Source organism: Saccopteryx leptura, chromosome 3 (genome assembly GCF_036850995.1).
Source record: "Saccopteryx leptura isolate mSacLep1 chromosome 3, mSacLep1_pri_phased_curated, whole genome shotgun sequence".
NCBI lineage: Eukaryota > Metazoa > Chordata > Mammalia > Chiroptera > Emballonuridae > Saccopteryx > Saccopteryx leptura.
In genome coordinates, this window is record NC_089505.1 from 103,447,431 (window position 1) to 103,463,099 (window position 15,669).

General features: G+C 50.3%; 2 protein-coding genes across 2 annotated transcripts in view; one reads left to right on the plus strand and one right to left on the minus strand.

Moving 5' to 3' along the window:
* Positions 1 to 15,669, minus strand: part of KDF1 (keratinocyte differentiation factor 1) — a 339,326-nt gene that overhangs the window by 295,560 nt on the left and 28,097 nt on the right. The window lies entirely within an intron of this gene.
* Positions 1,721 to 15,492, plus strand: TMEM222 (transmembrane protein 222). The gene is made up of 6 exons (XM_066375533.1): positions 1,721 to 1,937; positions 9,419 to 9,503; positions 10,710 to 10,741; positions 13,111 to 13,207; positions 13,292 to 13,422; positions 14,515 to 15,492. The coding sequence occupies exons 1-6, from the start codon at positions 1,744 to 1,746 to the stop codon at positions 14,600 to 14,602; spliced, it is 627 nt and encodes a 208-aa protein (XP_066231630.1). The 5' UTR covers positions 1,721 to 1,743; the 3' UTR covers positions 14,603 to 15,492.

Here is a 15,669-nt window from a genome sequence, read left to right on the forward strand (position 1 = left end):
AACCACAGTAAGATATTTTTGTGTTTATGTGAACTGCAATGGAAACCCACTGAAGATTGTTAAATTAAATGCAGTACTTAGGTTAGTACTACCAAATTTGTGGCAGTCCCTAAGAAGGACTTAGGTTGTTTATTCATCCACACAGTAAGTGCTTAAAGGGCACCCATAAGCCCTGTGCTAGAACTGTACTGACAGTGATGGTAAAGGAATGTTTAAGGCTCAGAGCCTGTGATAGAGAAGAGACTACAGAGCTACAGTGGTTGAATTGAGAAGTAATGTAATTTATTCACTCAACAAACATACCGCACACCTAATCTATTCTGAACTTTGTGCTAGATGCTGGTTGCTACCCTTCAAGGGTCACACACTGCACACAGGGTCACAGGATACACAAACAAACTCAAAGAATTTTGACTAGGTTAGAATTATTTTCAGCTGTGATTTCTATCAGGCCTTTAAAATACATCCATTTAATCATTCAACAAGTCAGAAAAACATCTAGTGGGCATCTGCTCTGCACTAGGAACTATGCCAGCTACTCAAATCAAGGACCTTTGAGTTCTGTAACAGAGACAGGCATACCCCCTCAACGTGCATTAAAATATTGTTAAAAAAAAAAAAAAGAAAGAAAGAAAGAAAAAGAAAACAGGGCGACAGACTTTCTATAGATCAGCGTTGAGGGAGGTTAATTCAATGGAAGAAAGACCTTCCCAAAAAGAGAGAACCACCACCTTCCTGAGCAGACTTGCTCACATCTCCTAGATCACATGGTCTGGATTTTAACTGCTGTTTTCCTTCTTGTTCGCGCATTTCCCTTTTCCACCCCAGCAGATTCTATTTTCTTTGTCTATCTTGGCATCCTTTAAAAAGCCTAAAGAATCCAAGATTTGAGCCAGGCTTCTTTATATGATTGTGTGTGATTTCAGATAATTACAGTACTTAACTTCCCTGAGCCTCAGTTTTCCCATTTATACAATGAACGGATGGGATCGCATCTAACGCTTGTGATTTACTCCAGCCAAGGTGATATTCACACCCCTGCACGCTGTGCTCTGCCAGGCCTTTCTTTGCATGGCTGCACATATCCCTCCACCCCCACGCCTACCCCACCCCCGTGCCATCCGGCAACATCAAGACTGGCGCAAATATGTATCTTCAGGCAAGCCTCCCTACTTCAACACACACCACACACAATATTTTTTTCCTGTCCTTTATGCTACCACTGCCTCGTGAGAGATCACAGAATGAAAAAGGAAAAGGGAGACAGACTTGGGTTTGAGTCGTGGCCTCTCACCTCACCCCTTGTACAATTGCTGCTCACTTGTAACCTAGGGGAAATCTCTAAATTCTTATGTCTAACCAATTTATGGGGATTAGAAATAATATACTATATGTCAAATGCTTGGCACCTAAAACGTGCTCAATAAATAGGAACTGTATCACATCTTTCAGGAGCGAGCCCTCAGCTTACTGATTTATCGAGTTCTTAGTCGTTCTACCGCTAGACTGCGCGCTGCCTGAGGGCATCTGCTCCTCGGCAGCGCAATGTGGGCGCAAACCCTCAGGGCTGGCGGGCGCCGAGGGCGGCGGGGGTAGGGGTATGTGACAGACACCCCGGGCCCAGAGGCACGCGACTGCAATTCCCGGGGGGAAGACCAAACTAGAGGACCCCACCTCCCGGAAGTGACGTCTCGGGGAAAGCGGCGCCGGAGCACGGGTGGGCCGGAGCGGGTCGCGCGCAGCATGGCGGAAGCGGAAGGGATTTCGCCACTTCTGTTGCCGCCGCCACCACCCCCGCCCGGAATGGCGGAAGTGGAGGTGCAGACGGCGGCCGAGACGGACAAGAAGCACTTTACCGATTCGGGCGGCGGCGCCATGGACGTGGAGCGGAGTCGCTTCCCTTACTGCGTCGTGTGGACACCCATCCCAGTGCTCACGTGAGTTTCTTCCGTTTTCCGCCCGAGAAAGGGAGAGCCTGGGCCCGTCCCGCGTCCCCAGGCCGCCCCGGACCAGCCTCCGGCTCCAATACACAGCAAGCCCTTCCCTCGGGTCCAACCCGCAGGCCTTGCCGGGTGCAGTGCCAGTTTCTGTCGACGATTGGACACGCTCCCCGCCCTCATTGCACGGGTCTAGTCAGGGAGAAAGATAATTGTAGACCGGCGGGAAAGGTTCTGTAGCTGCGAAGCTCGTACAGAAGAGGGGCCCCTAACACGGTCTGAGAAGACATCTTCATTCATTCACTGGTTTATTCATTCATTGCGCAAATGCTAGCAGATCGCTTCCTATACGCAAGATATCCTGCTGGGTCTGGAGGATTTGGGTTGGGACCATGCAGGCTCCTGGGATGTCAACATTGTTGGGCCCCCAGCCATCTGGGGGGCCAACCCTTTGTCTTAGAAATGAGACGGAAGGTTACACAGCTTCTCAGCTGCAAAGCGTGTTTAAGTCTTAGGGTGTTTGCTTCCCAGACAAAGGTTCTTTTTGTGGCATTAGCCTGTCAGGAGAGAAAACAGGTGCTGCGTTAGTGCTGACACTTTTTAGCGAGGAGCTCCTGGTTGGAGTGAGCTGATTTGCCCTTCTGCTTCAACCTTGACAGCCTATAATAACCACTGCTCACAGTGCTGGGCAGTTGGCTGGGCTCTTTCAACCCTTTTTCTCTGAATTTCAGAGCCACTTTCTAAAGTAGGAATTACTTTCTCAGATGATGAAGCTGACCTTGTAGCAATAAATGTCTTGATCAGGTTCACACACCACTAAGCAAAGGCATTCCAAACTCAGTCTTCTGACTCCATAAGTTACTTCCTTTTGACTACAACCTATATGCTCTTTCTTCTGATGAGATGGATTTGTTTCTTCTATCAAGAACAGCCAACTGGGCCTGACCAGGCAGTGGCTCAGTGGTTAGAGTGTCGGACTGGGATGCGGAGGACCCAGGTTCGAGACCCCGAGGTCGCCAGCTTGAGCGCGGGCTCATCTGGTTTGAGCAAAGCTCACCAGCTTGGACCCAAGGGGTTACTCAGACTACTGAAGGCCCATGGTCAAGGCACATACGAGAAAGCAAGCAATGAACAACTAAGGTGTTGCAATGAAACACTGATGATTGATGCTTCTCATCTCTCTTCGTTCCTGTCTCTCTGTCCCTATCTATCCCTCTCTCTGACTCTCTCTCTGTCTCTGTAAAAAAAAAAAAAAAAAAAAAAAAAAGAACAGCCAGCTGGTGTGGAGATGGAGGCATTTTGGGCCTTTTATGTTGCTAATCCTAAAATGACCTTAATTTTTGTCTTCTGTAAAAATACTTCAGTTGTTTTTCATTTTCAAATGCTTGTGTGTTTGTTTAAGAACATCCAAGTCGGCCCTGGCCGGTTGGCTCAGTGGTAGAGCGTCGGCCTGGCGTGCAGGAGTCCCGGATTTGATTCCCAGCCAGGGCACACAGGAGAAGCGCCCATCTGCTTCTCCACCCCTCCCCCTCTCCTTCCTCTCTGTCTCTCTCTTCCCCTCCTGCAGCCAAGCCTCCATTGGAGCAAAAAGTTGGCCCAGGCGCTGAGGATGGCTCCAAGGCCTCTGCCTCAGGTGCTAGAATGGCTCTGGTTGCAATAGAGCAACACCCCAGATGGGCAAAGCATCGCCCCCTGTGGGCATGCTGGGTGGATCCCGGTCGGGCGTATGCGGGCGGGAGTCTGTCTGACTGCCTCCCCATTTCCAACTTCAGAAAAATACAAAAAAAAAAAACAAAAAAACATCCAAGTCTGAGTCCTTTAAAAAATAAAAGGTTGCCCTGGCTGGTTGACTCAGTGTCGGCCTGGCGTGCAGAAGTCCGGGGTTCGATTCCCGGCCAGGGCACACAGGAGAAGCGCCCATCTGCTTCTCCACCCCTCCCCCTCTCCTTCCTCTCTGTCCCTCTCTTCCCCTCCCGCAGCCGAGACTCCATTGGAGCAAAGATGGCCCGGGCGCTGGGGATGGCTCCTTGGCCTCTGCCCCAGGCGCTGAAGTGGCTCTGGTCACAACAGAGCGACGCCCCAGAGGGGCAGAGCATCGCCCCCTGGTGGGCAGAGCGTCGCCCCCTGGTGGACGTGCTGGGTGGATCCCGGTCAGGCGCATGCAGGAGTCTGTCTGACTGTCTCTCCCCGATTCCAGCTTCAGAAAAATACAAAAAAAAAAAAAAAAAAGGTTAAGAAAGTATGTTCATTAATTAGTTTAATATTCTTTTAACACCTTTGCTAAGTGACCCCTATGTGCCTAGAATAGTTCTAGGTGATAAGAATATACAGTAGTGAACAAAGCAAATATGGTTCTTGCTGTCATAGAGTTTAAATCGTGGTGCTGGCCCTGGCCAGTTGGCTCAGTAGATAGAGCATGGGCCCTGTGTATGGAAGTCCCAGTTCGATTCCCTGTCAGGGCACACAAGAGAAACAACCATCTGCTTCTCTTTTCTCCCTCTCCCCCTTCTCTCCCTCTTCTCCTGCAGTCAGTAGTTCCATTGGTTCAAGCATTGGCCCCAGGCACTGAGGATGGCTGGACCTAGTGGTCCTAGTGGTCAGCCTCAAGTGCTAAAAATAGTTCAGTTGTTCCAGCCTCTGCTGAAGATAGGAGTTGCCAGGTGAATCCTGGTGGGGGCCGATCCGGGAGTCTGTCTCACTATCTCTCTTTCACTTAAAAATAATAAATAAATAAATAAAATAAATTGTGTTGGAAGGAGATAGTAAACAAGTAAATGAATAAGAGATCTTCTCTTAGTGTTAGTGTTATGAAGAAAATAAAATGTTAATGGAAGAATGGATAACTGGGAGGGATAGTCAATGAATGGATTGATTTTGCTAAAAACCTGTCTTGTTATCCTAAGATCTCTTTGGTTTTTCTCTGTTCTCAAAAACACATTTGTGGAGTTCTCTGCTCTTTATTTATTTATTTGTTTGTTTGTTTGTTTATTTTTGAGAGAGACAGACAGGGAATGATAGGCTGAAAGAGAGAGAGATAGGAAGCATCAGTTCTTCATTGCGGCATCTTAGTTGTTCATTGATTGTTTTCTCATGTGCTTTGACCCAGGGGACTCCAGGAGAGCAAATGAGCCCTTGCTCAAGTCAGAGACCTTGGCCTTAACCCAGTGATCTTTGGTCTCAAGCCAGCGACCATGAGGTCATGTCTATGATCCCACGTTCAAGCTAGTGAGTTTGCACTCAAGTTGGCAACCTTGGGGTTTGAACCTGGGTCATCAGCATCCCAGGCTGATGCTCTATCCACTGAGCCACCACCTGGTCAGGCTAAAGTTCTCTGCTCTTCAGAGAGCTGGTAGCAACATGAAGTGGAGGCACCATAGTCCCCAGTCATCTGGGCCAGAAGCAGTTTACACCCCATTTCTTTTTTTTCTTTTTTTTTAAGTTTTTTTTTTGTGTGTGTGTGTGTATTTTTATGAAGTTGGAAATGGGGAGGCAGGCAGACAGACTCCCGCATGCGCCCGACCGGGATCCACCCGGCACGCCCACCAGGGGGTGATGCTCTGCCCATCTGGGGCATTGCTCTGTTGCAACCAGAGTCAGAGTCATTCTAGCACCTGAGGCAGAGGCCATAGAGCCATCCTCAGCACCCGGGCCAACTTTGCTCCAATGGAGCCTTGGCTGCGGGAGGGGAAAAGAGAGACAGAGAGGAAGGAGGGGGAGGGGTGGAGAAGCAGATGGGCGCTTCTCCTGTGTGCCCTGGCTGGGAATCGAACCCGGGACTCCTGCATGCCAGGCCGATGCTCTATCACTGAGCCAACCGGCCAGGGCCTACACCCCATTTCTATGTACAGCGTTCATAAAACCATGATGAATAAACCAGAGTGCCCCATCAAAGGGCTTATGTTCCCATCAAAAAACTTACCCTCCAGCAGGAGGGAGACACAGGAACTACCCTCCTACATAGTGATGACAGCTGACCTAGAGCACAGAACTAGGAGTAGATGTGGCACAGGAACTGTCACCTGTCTTTGATGGGGAGATCAGAGAGGAGGCAGCTGAATCCAAAGATCTGTCCACCCCCTCAGAGGTGTTAATAGCTCTTCACGAAAAACCAGATAATAACTACTATTACTAATAAAAATAGCTAAGATTGGATGGATACTTACTCTGTTTTAAGCCAAACATGTTATATTTACTCTCATTCAGTATTTACTTCAGCCTAATGAAAATAGATACTGTCATCCTCCTTTTTTTTAATACTAATTTGAGAGAGAGAAACATCGATTTGTTGTTCCACTTAATTATACATTCATTGGTTGATTCTTGTATGTGCCCTGACCAGGGATCGAACTTGCAACCTTGACTTATCAGGAAGATGCTCTAACCAACTGAACTATCCGGCCAGGGCCCATTTTATAGATGAGGAAATAAAGGCTTAGAAGTCAGCATGGGGCTTTTTTCACTGAGATATTCTACCTTCCCAGATAGAAGCTCCAGGGTCAGTAATTCATTCACTCATTCATTCATTCGTTCATTCATTCATTCAACAAATGGTTGTTAAGGACCTGTTATGTACTAGGTCTGCATAGAAAGCAGCTGTGGAGCTTGCCTTCGTGAAGCTTCCAGTCTGACAAATATGTACTTGGAAAGCTTCTTCTTTGGAGCTTCCCTGCGCACAGGGCTCTGCTGTTGTCTCCAGCCTTTACTCTCTCAATTTCCATCAGCAGATGCCAGCACAGCTCTAGTATGTGGGGTACAGGTCCAGGACCTTCTCCCCAACTCGATGAAAGGAACTGGAGGTGGGAAGGGTCCTGTGGTTGGGGTCTGAGAAGCCAGAGAAACTACTTTTCTGTCATTCTGAATGTCCATCCTGTGGCCACTATGGGTCTTCAGCAACCTAATCTATGCCAGTCCAGCCAATCAGATAGCAAGTATTTATTGAACATAACGTAATAACACTGAGCAACTACCAACTGCAAGGAAGTGTGCTAAGCACTTTGCAAGCATATCCTATTTAATTCTCACAGTAGCCCCCACTGAGGTAATTATCATTACTATCCACCTCACTGACAGATGGGAATGAGTAACTCACCCAAACCAAAGTCAGGACTCAACCCAGGTCTGACGTCAGAGCCTGACTGTATTCTTAAATGCGGGACATTTGTTCATTCATTCATTCATTCATTCATCCATAATTTAGTCAATACTGCATGCCAGGCATTGCCTTGGGGGTTACTCTAATAAGTAAGAGAAAATCCTGCTCTCTTGCAACTTATGTACTAATGGGAAGAGACAGAAACCAGGTAAGTAAACAAGATCATTTCAGAAAGTTGTAGATACTATAAAGAAATCAAAACAGCAAGAGGATCTGGGGTGCCTGAGGTTGTGTGTTGCCACTCTAGAAGGCATGGTCAGGCAAGATCTCCAAAGTTACAGTCGAGCTGAGGTCTGAATGGGAAGAAATGTTGGCGCTCCGAAGCTCTGGGGGAAGTTCTGGGCAGAGGCCAGCATTGAGGTGGGAAGATTTGGTATATTTGAGGAACCAGAGGCAGGCAGTGTAGATAGAGAGAGCATGAGGAGACATCAAGGGATACACAGGGCCAAACTTTTGAAAGAAGTTTGAAGTATAATGGGAAGCCATTAATGGGTGGTAAGCGAAGGAATAATGGAAACTGAATTATGTTCTCAGAAAACCACTCTGGCCCCATCCTGTCAGGTGCTCAGGCTGTAGACCTGGAAGACCTGTATCCTATAGTTATAAAACTGTCTACTTTTTCTCTTAAAGATCTTTGAAGTCATTGGCTTCTCATTATCTCTTGCCAGTATCCCAGAATAACCTCTGAACTGGCCTCTCAGCTTCACCCCATTCCTGATCCCGGCCATTCTCCAGACACATGAAGCACTTTGCTACCACTGGCCCTGTGAGCCCTTCATAAAATGGATCAACCTCTCCAGCACCTAGACCTTCAGAGTCATGGTTCTCAGACTACATACAGATCTGGGGTTCCTATGTGTTTTGCATATTGAGATCCATCTGAGATTAGTTTTCTTTTTTAATGCCCACGGCTTTTAAGAATTTGAACTGTAGTGTGTGTGTGTGTGTGTGTGTGTGTGTGTGTGTGTGTGTGCGAGAGAGAGAGAGAGAGAGAGAGACTGACAGAGACAGGAAGGGAGAGAGATGAGAAACATCAATTCTTCGTTGTGGCCCCTTAGTTGTTCACTGATTGCTTTCTCATATGTGCCTTGACCGGGGGGCTATAGCAGAGCAAATGACCCCTTGCTCATGCCAGCGACCCTGCGCTGATACTGGTGAGCCTGTGCTCAAATCAGATGAGCCCACGCTCAAACCGGCGACCTCAGGGTTTCAAACCTGGCTCCTCTGTATCTCAGTCCGATGCTCTATCCACTGTGCCACTGCCTGGTCAGGCAGAATTTGAACTTTTAGTTCCTAGAGTACACCATGCTTTTGTCCTAAGCTCTACCCTTGCACATACTGTTTTTTCATTTCCTCAGGGAAGCCTTCTTTGAATTATCCCAACCCCCTACCCACAGATTGGTTTAAATGGCTCCCCTACCTTTTTAGAAAAACTTTTTATTAACATACAACATATACCAGTAAATGTATAAATCTTAAGTATAGGGCTTAGTGAGTTTTCACATATGTATACTTATGTCACCCAGGTCAAGATGAGAACATGTGCAATACCTAAAGGGCTTCTTTATCCCAGGTGGTTCGGCCACAGAGATCACCCCTCTTTTTCCTTCTAGTAATACAGATTACCTTTTCCTTTCCTTGAATTTCATACAAACAATATTTATGCACCTTGAGTAAGGTTTCTTCCACTCCGCCTTCTATCTATGAGAATCTGTGTTGTGTGTAACAGAAATGTGTTCTTTTTCATTGTTACCGACTATTTCATTACATGGCTGTAGCCCAATTTACTTATTCATTTTACTCTTGTTAAATACTTGGGTTCTTTTATTATTTTTTAAATTAACTTTATTGAGATATAATTGACGAATAATGAAGTACATGTATTTTAAGTGTGAAGTTCAGTAAGTTTTGACAAATGTTTCTGGCTATTTTACGTAAAGGTGCTGTGACTATTCTTGCACTGGGCTTCTGCGGGCATGACTGTCCATTTCTGTTGGGTGTACGCTCTGAAGTGGAATTTCGGAAGCCTAGAGTATATTGCCAGTTTTTCCAAAGTGCTAGAACAGTGTAGACTCCCACCAGCGGTGAATGCAGGTTTCGGTTGCTCCTCATCCTCACCCACTCGATGTTATTGTCCCTTTAATTATAGCCATTCTGTGGGGGTGGGTGGGACCCCACTGTGCTCTCTGTTTGTACTTGCCCTGCTGGCACCCATCACACAATGTCACAGGCAGAGGCTCTCCCACTGGAGAGAGTGTCCCTAACGTCTGTCTGACTGGCCGAGTGACCCCCTAAGCTCAGCTCCTTCCCTGTTCTTTCTTCCTTGCAGGTGGTTTTTCCCCATCATTGGCCACATGGGCATCTGCACATCCACAGGAGTCATCCGGGACTTTGCTGGCCCTTACTTTGTCTCGGTGAGCCCTCTAATGCCCCCGCCCGAGGGTTCTAAGGCTTAAGTGGAAGGTTGGCCTGTCTTGCTCACAGGCAGCTTCCTGTCTCCCCAAGACCCAAGGGAATGCAGATAGCACGCAGCCCTCTGCTCCTCACCAGTGTTTGACCCCTTTACCCCTTCTCTTGCCTCTAGGACAGGCCAGGAGGGCAGTGTGGCCAGAAGGATTCTTAAAGTAACTGACCCAGCCCTTTGCCCATCCCTTGGGTACCGAGACATGGGTAGGGGTTAGAGGCAAGAGTGGAGAGTCAGATCGTCCAGGAACCACATCTCTGGACCTTCAGAAGGTGGGAGTCACAAGGTCGGGACATGGGAGGCTGACATGGTTCCCTGGGTGTGGCCATGGAGAAGAGGGGGATGGGTTTTCTGAATGAATCAGCTGGGTTTCAGGTGTTTTGGGTATGATGTGCCTAAGAGGCATGCGGTGGGCTTGTGTCAGACGCACAGGCAGCATCCTGCCTATTCCAAGGTTGCAGCTTCATCAAAGGCTGAAATTGAAGGGTGTGGTGGCACCAACCTGTTTATATTAATAGTTGTCATGATCATCTTAGCACAATAAAGGTCTTTGATATCCATTGCTTTCACTGCCATCTACTTTTATGGTAATTCGTCTTTGATCAGCTGTCAGCAGAACCTGTCCCTGCATATCTCCTGTACCACACATCTAATGTGGCAGGTCCAGGACTTGATGAAATGCCTCCCTTATGGAAGGCCTTCGGAGCCCCAAACCCCCTTCCCAGTCCTGCTCTGAGTGCAGTCAGACTGCAGATGCGAGGAGGGGCTCTCCGTGTGGGCACTGCTGTCGGGTCGGGAGGTCAGAGGGTGTCCTCATTCATACCACAAAGGAAACTGTCTCTGACCAAAAATCAGAGAGAACCTGGAGAAAGGGAGGCCCAGAGAGAGTGAGAGAATGAACTGGGAGCCATACCAAGGGGCCGCTTTGGCTGGTGCCCCGCGTCCTTGGTCTCGGCATACAGTGCTCTCTGCACTCCCGCCTTGCTGCCTTCTCCCCCAGCAGGCTGCTGCTGGCACGTCACATGTCACATGCAGTGCCAGCCCCGAAGCAGGGCCCGGCCCCACCCTGCCCACCTGTCATACCTCCTCCTAAGTCACTGTCTGTTCCAGGCTGGATGTGGGTTCCTCACTGACCTCTGCTCTTGTCCCTCCACAGGAAGACAACATGGCCTTTGGGAAGCCTGCCAAGTAAGTGATGACCACCCATGTATTGGCCCTAGGGCCAGGCCCCTCCTGGCCGGGTCCTTTATCAGCAGGCCAGCTAGGCCTTGCCTCAGCTCTGTGAGCTCATGTTCTTGGCTCACTGGAAGGGTGAGGAGAGGGGAGAGACTTGGTCAAAATACCCGGAAGTGGCAGGGCTAGGACTCACACCCAGATCTGTCTCACTCCAACACCGAGACCCTTTCTCCTGTCCCTCAAGGAGTGAACACACCATTTACGGTGTAAGGAGGCATTGTTTGAAACTTCTTTGGAAAGTTCTGGTTGGAGAGAATAAAAACAGTTTAAGCCCATCGAGAGCTATTGCTAGTTTGCTTGGAGGTTTGGACTTAGTTTTTTCTCTCTTTGGGGGGCCCACCTCAAATGTGGTTCTAGTAATAATACTTCCATCATCTGTGTGCTCAGACCAGCGCCAGTGCTCTGTTGCCAGAGGCTGTATCCAGGAAGAGCCGCGGCGCAGGGAGGAGTTGGTATCCACACAGCAGAGGCAGCCCACTGGCTTTCTTGGAGGTGGCGGTGTGGGCCGGGGCCTCTGAGTGGGCTGGCTGCTGCCAGGCGCTGTTTCCGGTTCCTGGCACCCGTTTCTGGGCAGGAACCCCTGATCAGCCCCTGCCCAGGCCATGCTGGTTTCTCACTGGTCCCCTGTCTCTAAGCCAGCGATTTTCAGCGATTTTTTCATCTCATGACACACGTAAACTAACTACTAAAAACTGCGGCACATCAAAAAAATATACTTTTTGCCAATATGACAAAAAAAAGGTATAATTTTGATTGATTTATACCAGATGACTATTGTTGTGTTAGCTGTTATCATTTTTTTTATAAATTTTTTTTTATTTTTTATTTATTCATTTTAGAGAGGAGAGGGAGAGACAGAGAGAGAGAGAGAGATAGAGAGAGAGAGGAGAGACAGAGAGAGAGAAGGGGGGAGGAGCTGGAAGCATCAACTCCCATATGTGCCTTGACCAGGCAAGCCCAGGGTTTCAAACTGGCAACCTCAGCATTTCCAGGTCGATACTTTATCCACTGTGCCACCACAGGTCAGGCTGTTATCATTTTTTAAATTGACAGTCTAAGGCAGGGGTCTCAAACTCAACTCAGCATGTGGGCCGCAGAGCAAGATCACAGCCGTTTGGCGAGCTGCACTAGGTCTACAAAAGGCAACTGTTACGCAACACTTTTCTCGCTGCAGTTGAAAACAAAAAAAAAATCAGTACAATAAGCACAATCGGACATGCAGTTTACTCTGTCACAAAACGACCAGAAACTGTAGTTCGCATCACAACTGCTGTTAACTAAGCTAATATCTAGCTAGGATGCTAGAGAAATGAAAAATACAAGTAGGCCCCTAGGCTTACTTAATTTTATCCAAAATATTTTGAACTTCGTGGACTAATCAGTCTGCGGGCTGCACAAAATTGTTCGGCGGGCCGCGAATTTGAGACCCCTGCTCTAAGGGGAAATAGGTCACTGCCCCTGACTAAAAGTCAGGTATTGCATATTTTAAAAATTCTTGCTGCAACCCTGGCCAGAAAGCTCGGTTGGTTAGAGCATTGTCCTGAAGCACAGAGATTGCTGGTTTGATCCTCGGTCAGGGCACATGCGGGAACAGATCTATGTTCCTCTTTCTCTCTCTCTCCCCCCTACCCCCCTTCCTCTCTCACTAAAATCAATAAATAAAAATTTTAAAAACAAAAAATTCTTGTCCACTGGTTGAGAATCGCCACTCTAGGCTCATGTACCAAGCCATTCCCCTCACAGCAGCTAGAGGGCGCTCTGACCTCCCAGCACCCTTTCGGGGTCTCACCCGATTTGAAGTTTATGAGCTTTAGCTTCACTGGCTGCTGTCCCGCTCCTCCTAGTCTCCCCTCACCCTAGTCTCCCATGTGGAGAGATGAAGGTAATGCTGTCTGGTGGATAAACTCCTCAGGGTGACATTCGGGTCCCCTACATCATCACTCTACCTGTATCTCCATCCTCACCTTCCAACATCCCATCACCCTGTCCCTCCCTTGATATCTGGTACACACTGCACAGTGTTGTGCCCCTTCCTCTCTTCAGGCTGTTTCCTCTGCCTAGAATGCCCACTTCCTGTTCTGTGCCTGGCTAACCCCTCTTCCTTCAGACTGGACTTGGTGTCACTCCAGGAAGCCTCTCACGCCCAGCTGAGTTAGTTCACGTCCTCCCCAGGATCCGCATGGCACTGGGCACATCACCCTGTCACACGGACCGGGACCTGGCTCACCCCTACCGCTTCAGCACCCAGCTCAGGGCCCAGCATAGCGGGCATCGGGGAGCACTGGAGCTGAGCCAGCGCCCAGAACCCCCTCTCCCCTCAGGTACTGGAAGTTGGACCCTGCTCGGGTATATGCTAGCGGGCCCAATGCATGGGACACGGCTGTGCACGACGCCTCCGAGGAGTACAAGCACCGCATGGTAGGTGAGCCACTGCTGAGGGTGGGGACCAGGCCAGGGGGCCCCCCACCGCCCAGCCTGACCTCATCCTTTCTGCACCTGCAGCACAATCTCTGCTGTGACAACTGCCACTCGCACGTGGCATTGGCCCTGAACCTGATGCGCTACAACAACAGCACCAACTGGAACATGGTGACACTCTGCTTCTTCTGCCTGCTCTATGGGAAGTATGTCAGGTGAGCTGCCCACCACTGCCTTCCCAAAGGCTGTTCTCCCAGGGGTCCCAGCAGGGCCATTTCTGGACTCCTTCAGCCAACAGGGATAAAGCAGATGCTGGTTGAAGTCATGAAGGCTTTAGAACCACTAGCTGAGTTTCTGGTGGAGGAAGTGGCTGTGCTGAAGTTCAGCTCCCCCTGTGTGCCACTTGCTCTGGGAGGTCCTAGGTAACTGCCTTGGCCTCTCAGCTGCAGCTGTTCTTGCTGAAGTGGGGACAATGATTCTGGCTCCTCTGGGAGGCTCTGAGTGCACAGAGCCCTCTGCTCGGGTCAAGGGACCAGGTGGACCCTTAAGGGACAGTGGGCGACTTCCCTACAGGGTCCTTTCTCAGCATCCATCATCTGAGGCCAGGTTGTAGGCAGGTGGGCCTCAGTGGTGGCCTGAGAAGCAGAGGCAGCTCAGAGAGATTGAGTGGCCTGCGTGCTTGGTAGCCAGCACGCAGCTGGGCCGCCAGGCCCCCTCCTCATGCTTCCCTCTAGCTGCCCTCATGAAGAGCTTCTGAAAAGGGGAGCCTCAGGCTTCTACAGTCCAAAGGCTTTTAGAGGTCCCCTGAGAAGACTGTGACTGTGCCACACAGTCTGAGGCAGAGCCGGAGCTGTGCCCAGAGCCCTGACTCCAGCCACAACACTGTGCTGCCTCCTCCCCTCCCGGGGAGCCCCATCACGAGCGCTCTGGGCAGATGGTGCTCCTGGCTGCCATCCCCGACAAGTTCCTGGTCCGCCTACTGGAGACCGCTTCCCGAGTGGGGGATTGTAGATGGAGCCAGGAAGGCCTAGAAAAGGTGGACACGTCTCCTGCAACCCACCCAGAGAGACGTCACATCCCCGCCAGGAGCTGGGCTAGCTCCTACCCAGAACCATAGTTGGTAGTCCTCCATAGTGGGCACTAGGCCCAGCCCAGTCCCTTGGGTGACCAAGTTGGGGGGTGAGGGCATGGTTCCGGGAGCTTCCGCAGGGGCAGCAGCCCCTTCTGGGTGTGCATGGACGGGGCTGTGGGTGGCACGCCCACTCACCAGGCCCTTCTCACCATGTTCCCCTTCTGTCCTCTGTCAGCGTGGGGGCCTTCGTGAAGACCTGGTTGCCCTTCGTCCTCCTCCTGGGTGTCATCTTAACTGTCAGCCTGGTCTTTAACCTGCGGTGATGGCTGCCTCGTGGCCCTGGACCTGCCACTCCTTTTGGTTCCAAATTCTTGCTCCTCACTCCAAAAGGCAGGGGTGGGCCCGCTGCTGGTTTTGACCCAGGGGTCTAATAGAGCTGAGAATGGGGGGGTACGTGTTATGTCTCACTGGTCTCTCAGAAGCTCCCTGTCCCCTCCTTCCCAGGCTTGTGACGCCTGCGCTTGAGGCACCCTCTTTGTTCATATGTTGGAAAGGCCTTAGCTTCTCTCTGTAGAGCTGCTCCTGCACTGCCTGCTGGGCTCCCTCTGCCTCAGCTCAGTGCCTGGTGGGGCAGGGGAGGACATTTGGACCCACCAGACAGGGCCAGAGCTGGATTTGGAGCCCATCCTCCTGCCAGGCTTCTGGTCCCCGGGTGGGTGGGCTACACTAGAAAGTCTTCTTCGGGCCACGGGTCCTCACCACTGGCCTCTCGAATGGTCCCGTAGGGCTAGAGGGCCCCATTTTTTCCAGAAGCCACACTCGGGGTAGTTTGTGCCCCACCTCCGGGCCTCCGAGCACTTGGGCCCATCTCCCCCTGCAATTTGGGGCCTGGGCTCCCCCAGCCAGGCTGGAGATGTGAGTGACGCTGACGTGTCCAGAATGACACCCTGTAGATCAGAGCAGTGGAAACAAAACCTGGCCCTGGCCCTAGTGTAGGCCTCACGCTGGTGATGGTACCCCTTGGGTACAAACTGTGGGGGCTGTCAGGGCCGCTGGAGCCATCAGGGAGCTGCAGGGGAGCTGTCCTCTCCCTTCTGCCGTGGCTCCCTCTTCTCTCCGTGTTGTGGGAAGGGTCTGTGCAGCCCCCGCCCCCCGCCCCGTGGATCCTATGTGTGGGGCTCCCTGGACAGAACAATAAAGAGTTTTAACTTCAGACAGTGCCCTTGTCCTTGATTCTCCCTTCAGTGGTCCCTTCACCTCCTCAGCTTGTATCGCCTCGGTGTCCTTGGGCCCCTCTGTCTGTGACAGGGGTTCTAAGGCTAAGTCCTTATCCAGTGTCCGGGTTAGCGGGACGGAGCGTCCCTTGGGTATATGCTGCCCTGGGCCCCGC

Coding starts and splice junctions, on each gene's coding strand:
- TMEM222 (XM_066375533.1), top strand. CDS start 1,744: ATGGCGGAAGCGGAAGGGATTTCGCCACTTCTGTTGCCGCCGCCACCA. Junction 1,938..9,418: donor ACACCCATCCCAGTGCTCAC/GTGAGTTTCTTC, acceptor TCTTCCTTGCAG/GTGGTTTTTCCCCATCATTG. Junction 10,742..13,110: donor GCCTTTGGGAAGCCTGCCAA/GTAAGTGATGAC, acceptor CTCTCCCCTCAG/GTACTGGAAGTTGGACCCTG.